The sequence below is a fragment of the Nannospalax galili genome, unplaced genomic scaffold (genome assembly GCF_000622305.1).
Source record: "Nannospalax galili isolate Female #2095 unplaced genomic scaffold, S.galili_v1.0 scaffold161, whole genome shotgun sequence".
NCBI lineage: Eukaryota > Metazoa > Chordata > Mammalia > Rodentia > Spalacidae > Nannospalax > Nannospalax galili.
The window spans coordinates 4,404,624-4,412,394 of NW_008348586.1; the positions used below are offsets into that span (position 1 = coordinate 4,404,624).

The 7,771-nt window shown below is 38.9% G+C and overlaps 1 protein-coding gene across 4 annotated transcripts in view; it reads left to right on the top strand.

Annotated features, from left to right (window-relative positions):
* Slk (STE20 like kinase) overlaps nt 1-7,771 on the top strand; it is a 65,353-nt gene extending 57,582 nt beyond the window's left edge. For 2 of the 4 annotated variants that reach the window (XM_017801236.2, XM_017801237.2), the window contains 5 exons: nt 298-344; nt 849-1,037; nt 1,565-1,690; nt 2,922-3,035; nt 7,146-7,771. In XM_017801236.2, coding sequence (XP_017656725.1) covers nt 298-344; nt 849-1,037; nt 1,565-1,690; nt 2,922-3,035; nt 7,146-7,292 — 623 coding nt within the window. In that variant the 3' untranslated portion in view covers nt 7,293-7,771. Of the gene's footprint in view, nt 1-219; nt 345-848; nt 1,038-1,564; nt 1,691-2,921; nt 3,036-7,145 lie in introns of all 4 variants that reach the window. The other 2 variants (XM_008845699.3, XM_008845700.3) reach the window with 1 other exon arrangement.

Here is a 7,771-nt window from a genome sequence, read left to right on the forward strand (position 1 = left end):
GCATTCCTGGGGACATTCTTAGTCTGTAAAATTTTAAACAAAATAGAGAGTGGTAGTAAATACTTTTTTACATTGATAACACTTTATGTATAGCACAGAATATCCATTTATGTGTATAAGTTAGTGTATATAGAATACTTTAATGTAAATAGGAAGATGAAGAGCATTGTACATTAGTTAAAAGAGCCGAGTAACATTTTGAAAACTCCTTCCTTCTAGCTCGAGAAGCTGCAATTTGGGAGCTTGAAGAACGACACTTACAAGAAAAACACCAGCTGCTTAAACAGCAACTTAAAGATCAGTATTTCATGCAAAGACATCAGCTACTTAAGCGCCATGAGAAGGTTAATGAAAGAGAAATTTCTTCATTTCTGTGATCATTTTATGAAATTACTCAGTTTTGAAGCTTATATTTCTTAGAGAATGAATTTTTGGTTTCTTTTATTCCAGATTTCTTTGATGAGGTTTTGAGTAATTAATTGTATTTTTATTATGATTATAAACTTCTTTTCTGCCAATTACAAGGAAAGTAATTGGTGCTTAAGACCTCATATATTGTCATCTTCATCTTGTGTTTCTTGGGCTTCCATTGTGATTTAGGTATCTTAATAATGTGTCTTTGCTGTACCTGGTAAAAGAGTTTTGCAATAAGATCTGGGGCTGGAGAAGATCCTATCATTAATAACTTTCCTTTTCTTATAAATTATTTTGGCTAATATTTTGTTGCTCATTATGCAGTAAGGAAGAGAGTATGGGAAATGCCAACAAATGACATCTTTGAACATGCATATGAATCCTGAGTGTTGAGTTATATCTACACTACTCAGTCCTGTTTAAATTGTTCTTAGGAAACCGAACAAATGCAGCGTTATAATCAACGGCTTATTGAAGAACTGAAAAACAGACAGACTCAAGAAAGAGCAAGACTACCCAAGATTCAGCGTAGTGAAGCCAAGACTCGAATGGCCATGTTTAAGAAAAGTTTGAGAATTAACTCAACAGCCACACCAGATCAGGACCGTGAAAAAATTAAACAGGTCAGTAAACAAATTATTCTTTTCTCTTTCAGGTTTTAAAAAATTGAAGGACCTTTAAAAACACCACATAATTGGGTTGTAAGCATTTAGTGTCACCTTGGGATTGCTGATGTTCATTTTAACTCCAGCATGGGGCAGAGTGTATGACATATAGCAACTTAGTCTCTCCTGGGTGGTGACCACAGAGGGCAAAGGCCTCCCCCATGTCCTATGACAGATCTTGGGCCCTGGAATGAGATGAGTTGGACAGCTTTTTAAGTCAGAAACCTGTTCTCATTAGGATGCTGCAACAGTCACAGTTCTTACACTATCTGAGGCCATGGAGGGAGCAATAGGAATGTCAGGCACTTAAATCAGAAACATTCCTCTCCCTTCTGCCTAATCATGTAGACTACAGCTTTGAGTCACAGTATGTTAATGCTAACAGCCTTGGTTCAATTCCTTGTTAAATTCCTTAATTACACCTTTAGATTAAGTAGAAGTGACATTGCTTGTTAACTATTATTCATCTTCTGTGTTTCTTGTAGTTTGCTGCACAAGAAGAAAAGAGGCAGAAAAACGAGAGGATGGCTCAGCATCAAAAGCACGAGAATCAAATGAGGGATCTCCAGTTGCAGTGTGAAGCTAATGTCCGAGAGCTGCATCAGCTACAGGTTGGATGCAACAGTGTGACATCAGAGCATGTGGTGGCTGGGCAACTCTAGTGGCTGATGTAGAGAAAATAACCAGAGTTAACTGCATGCTGCTTAGGAAAATGCTAGAATTCAGAGTCCTTCCTGGGTAGACCCAAATGAGGATCTGCTCAGTGTCATGGATGCTTGTTTTATATGACCATGAAGAATAGAAACATGAAGCTAAATGAGTCTTTCAGAAGCATCACTGAATATGGTTTTTAGGGTTTTTTTTTTTGTCTTTTTGAGGCAGGGTCTCCCTGTAGCCCCAGCTGTCCTGGAACTCACTTTTAAGCCCAGGCTGCCTTTAACCTCACAGAGACCCCCCTGCCTCTGCCTCCTGAGTGCTGGGACTAAAGGCATGCGCCACCACGCCTGGCCGGTTTTTAGTATTTTTACAAGAAGATAGAGAATTTTAAAAAATGATGAAGATATTATTGTAAGATTCTGAATTTAAAATTTCTTTTCTTTTTTTAAAAAAATATTATTTTAATTTTATGTGTGAACATGAGTGTATTGCCTGCATGTATGTGAGTGCACCCATGTTGTGCAATGCCACAGAGGTCAGAAGAGGCTTCGGATTCCCCTGGAACTGGCATTAAGGACGGTTCATAGTGTCCATGTGGGTGCTGGGAATCGAACCTGGGTCCTCTGCAAGAGCAGTCAGTGCTATTAACTGCTGAGCCATCTCTCCAGCCCCTAAAATTTCTTTTCTATTTGAGGACATAGTTTATTTTTTTCTAGTTTGTGAAAAAAAAAAAAAGTGATAAACATTGGGAAATTTTTCTCCCAGGAAATTTAGAGTACTTTGGAGAGGGCCGTTTTTGATGACCATATGGAGTGTGCAGTCTGTCTAGTGTATACTTAAAATATTTAAACTTTCCAAGTATTGAAGATAATTTGGGTACTCTATACATTTGCTTGATTTACTGGAGTAGAATACTTCCTAATTCCACATTCTTTTACCAACTGGAAAAATAAATGCCCAGGGCAATTCTACTTCAGTTCTTTTTTATGGTATGTTAGCAGATCTAGGTTCTAAACTTAGAAAACAGACTATTTCACAATTTTGGGCCCTTGTTTTTTGTTTTGTTTTGTGGTTTTGTTTTGTTTGTTTTTTTAAAGGAGAATTTGAGCTTTGATAATATATGATGTTTGATTGAATAGTTTAGTACTCTGGAAGAAAAACATTTAATACCAACTTTATTTTCAGAATGAGAAATGCCACCTGTTGGTTGAGCATGAGACTCAGAAACTCAAGGAATTAGATGAAGAGCACAGCCAAGAATTAAAGGAGTGGAGAGAGAAATTGAGACCTCGGAAAAAGGTAATTTTAAAAGCTTTGCTTCAGTGCTGTTTCGGGGCTGGAGAGATGGCTCAGTGGTTAAGAGCACTGGATGCTCTTGCAGAAGAACTGGGTTCAAATCCCAGTACCCACGTGGCAGCTGACAACCATCTATAACTCTAATTCCAGGAGATCTGATGCCCGGTCCTCTGTGGGCATCGTGTGACACAGGTGTACTTAAACACATGCAGGCATAACACTCAAGACACATGATAAAAAACAAATTTTTTTGAAGTGCTGTGTTTGGAGCCATCCATCATCCAGCTCTTGGCTCTTTGCCCACTTTGAGTCAGGTTCAGTGTCATCTATAGATGGACACAGAGATGGAAAGTCAAAACCCCTATTCCAGAAGGTTCTGGATCTAGGGACAGATGATTGCAAGTGGTGGGATCATTGTTGTGAAGTGGGTAAGAATAGGATAAGGGAGGCAGAATGACTGAGCAAAGCAAGAAGAGAGTTTTAATCTCCCTGGGGAAGCTGAAGAGGCGCTTACAACCAGGTGAGGTGTGAAGGAGAACTATGAGCTTGGTAGGCAGGAGGTAGATTGGGAAAGGAATGGGACAAGTAGAGAAAAGAGAACAAGCAAAAATACTGCATGTGGAGAATTACAAATAGTTCCCTGTGTAGAGAAGCAGAGGGTGTAGGGGCATCAGGGAATGAAAAGGAAGAAATAAAGTAAGGGCAGCTGAGTCCTCACACAGCAACTTGAATCATTACAAGGACTTTGAACGTAAGTAGAAAAGATAGGAATGGGGGACTGGAGAGATGGTTCAGTGGTTAAGAACATTGGCTGTTCTTGCAGAAGACCCGGGTTTGAATCCCAGCACCCACATGGCAGCTAACAACTGTCTATAACTCCAGTTCTAGGGGATCCCACAGTCTCTTCTGTCCTCCACGGGCATTGCACGACATGAGTGCACTTACTTACATGCAGGCATAACACTCATACATGTAAAATAAAAATAATAAAATAAAAAAAAAAAGATAGGAATGGCTTCCTTCCTCCTTCCTTCCATTTCCCCACTGTATCTTTGGCTATCACTCTACAATCCATAGTCTTTTGCTAGCTCAGACATCAAGTGTTATTTTCTTGTGGTTATCCGTCCGTCCATCCATCCATCCATCCATCCATCCATCCATCCATCCATCCATCCATCCATCCATCCATGTAATTGCATGCTTAGCTCCTGCTATGTGCCAAAGATTTGTAGAAGTTAAATAACAAAGTTAGTTGAGAGGGTGTTTTTTTATTGAATTTTTACATTTACTGTTCAGTTTTTAAATAGGAAATATATTCCCATGCTTGAGAATTTTCGGGGTTCAGAAGGGTAAACAGTGATAGATCTCTTTCCCCAGTTTCATACTCAACTGTTCGTAGTCTGGTTTTTACTTTCAAGGCCTCATTTGAACTTGCTGACAGCAGTCATAAGTGAGTTGCTAAGTCTTTATAACTGTCAGTAGCTATTTTATTTTAAAATACTATTTTAAAAAATTCTTTTACCTGGCTTTTGTGGCAATTCTGTGCATTAATTATGCTCCTTATCACCTTTTCTTTATCTTGTAGTCTCAATGTAGACATGTCTCAGTTTGATACCCCAGTCTGTTCTTTACCTCCATGATACTACATGTCTTAGCCTAAGTCATTAAGTATTTAAGGATAGTTCAAACATTGAAATAGGGCACAAGATCTTAATTTTAAACTTAAAAAATTTGTGTATATTGAGGATACAGAATCATGAAGGTGTGCAGATATGGGTTCAGATCTTACTGCATACATTTGACACTTAATATTCCTGGGCCCAATATTCCTCATTTGTATGATGATAAGACTGTCTACCTAATCAGGTTATTAAGAAATTTAAAACCAGGGGTGGTGACACAGACCTTTAATTCCAGCACTTGGGAGGCAGAGGCAGAGAAAGGCAGGCAGATCTCTGTGAGATCAAGGCCAGCCTGGTCTACACAGCAAGTTTCGGGCTAGCTGTGGCTGTAGGGAAACCCTGTCTCAAAAAGACAAAAGAAACAAAAGAAGAAAGTTAAGGACTGAGGATGAAGCTCAGTTGAGTGAGGTAGAGTGCTTGCTTAGCATGTATAAAACCCTGGGTTCACGGCATTGAACAAACTGGATATGGTGGCACATGCCTGTAATCCCAACATAATGAATTCAAAGCCAGCCTGGGCTACACAAGACCTGTGTCAAAAAGAAAGAAAGAAAAAATAAAAAAGCTGAAAGAAGTGATGTGTATATTTCTACTATTACTGTTTTGAATTGGGGTCTGTTTTGTAACCTGTGTTGGCCTCAGATGTGCAGTTGTCTTGCTTTAGGAGTATTGGGATTACAGGTGTGTCCCTATTCCCAGTCCATTGGTCTAGTTATCAGTTTGAGCTGTATACTCTCACTTTCAGTCTGGATGTTCTGGTCTTCCTTGTTTCATGCAGACCTCTTCAAGAAGCATTGGATCAATAGGGGCCTCCTTTGATCACTATATTACCAGCTCGTATATTCGTCCCTCTTATTTCTTCATTTTTCTTTATTATATTCTTCACCACCAGATACATTTGTCTGTTGTCTTCCTTGAGAATATAAGCCCTTAGAAGTAGAGTTTGTCTCTTTGTTCACATACCTAGCTAGCAGGACTGTTCTTGGCACTTTATAAGTGATTAGTACATACCTGTTGAAGATGACACAGAAATGTACACAGTAGACATGAAACTGAACCCAGCATCCAACTCACTTTTCCTTCTTCCTGCATCTCTTAATTTCCCACATTCCTTTCTCTTAATTGATATCCAGGTTAGGAAGCTGGTTGATTTAATTTTCGACACTCTACATTTCAGCCAGATGCTAATTAATTTTGACTCTCTATAGCATGTCTTCTCTTTTACTATGGCACTACCTGCTGAAATTGTTCAACAATTCCTCATGGGCCTTCTGCCCTTACTTCCTTTCCTTTATTCTCACTTGCTGTCACCAGAGGGTCCTCAAGAATATCTCATGCTGCCACAGTGGTGTTGATAAATCTTCAGTCCTATCAAGTATAACATAAATGCTGCAATTTGACTTTGAAGCCTTCATAGTGACACACTTAGGCCACAGTTGGCCTTTCTGGCTTCCTCTCCCTCTTATCACTTTGCACAGTGTACACTGCAGTGTGGATATAGTTATCATCCCTCCTACCAACTCTGGATTCCTGTCTTTGTGCCATTGTTTCAGCTTCTTTTGTCTGGATACCCTTCCCCATCTTGCCTATCAGTTTCTAATTATGGCTTCAAGGTTAAACTCACATTTTACCTCTTCTGAGAAACCTTGTATTTTGTTGAGAGTAAAACAGTAGCACTTTCACGTAAATGATTAAATCTACAGTCATTGATATCCATCTTAGTCCTTCAGTTCACTATAATAAAATACTCTCTAAGATGGAGGCTGAGAGGACCAAGCTTAGAGAGCTAGCATGGTCAGGTTCTGGTGAGGACCTTCTTTGTAGCAGCCTGCTTACTTCTCACTGGGCCATCATGTAGCAGACAGGGAAGAACTCTCTGTGTGTTCTCTTAAAAGGGTAGTGATCCCATTCAGAGGACTGCACTCTTACGACCTAATCACTTCCTAAAGGCCTAACCTATAAAACTACCAGGATTAGGGTTCAACAAATTCAAATATGTATCAGATACTGTTTTTGCTCTGTATTGTGGGGTGTAAAGAAGAAACTGGTTTATATCTCTTACTTTTATACAGCTTATAGTGTAGTATGGAAGGAAAACATGCTTATTAGTAACACACAAAAAGTAGGTAATAGTGATAGGTGTTATCTGCTGGAGTGTTCAGTACATCATTATTATGTTGATGTTCCCATGACTTGCCAACAAGGTAAGTTAGGTGGCTCTCTGCTTCTGCAGCAGAGGGATTGTGTGTGTGAGTGACTGAGCTCAGTCTTGAACTTGGCTGTGCAGTTTGTGGCCTTAACTCTTAGTCATGTCTTCCTTAGAGTAATTCGTAAGAAGTGTTTGGGCCAGTAGTTTTATTTTGGCTGTCAGAGGAAATTCTATGTACAGTATAATATCAGTGCATAATAAAACTTTCTCTTCCTTTTTAAGACACTGGAAGAAGAATTTGCCAGGAAATTGCAGGAACAGGAAGTGTTCTTTAAAATGACTGGGGAGTCTGAATGCCTTAACCCGTCAACACAGAGCCGGATTTCCAAGTTCTACCCTATTCCTACCTTGCATTCCACTGGCTCGTAACAATGGGAAGCATCCTGTGCTTGGATTTAGCCTCTTGTATGTCATTGCAGTCTCTTCATCTTCTGTCCCAGTGTGTATTGCTCACAAAGACAATCACCTGTCTCATTTTCTAGGCGTTTTTTTTTTTTTTTTTTTTTTTTTTTTTTTTGATTTTTGTGGTTTGTTCAGCAAAGATGAATGGGAAACGAACTGAGGCAGATGCTAGGCCATGTTAGTAGCATCTTGTACTATTCCCTAAGATGATTTGTATATTAACCTTAAATATTGTATTCTTTAGACACTGTTACTGAAAACTGTCAGAGAAATAATGTGTAAAGTTATTAAAGAAAACCCTGTTACATCACTAAAAGTATTAATAAATACTGTTTTACCTGACTAACTTCTCAATGATGCCTAAATTCTATAGTTGGACTTCTGCTGTAGAGAGTTGGAGTAATTTTCTTTTGGTAAATCAGCTCTCATTAAAAAAAAAAAAACAA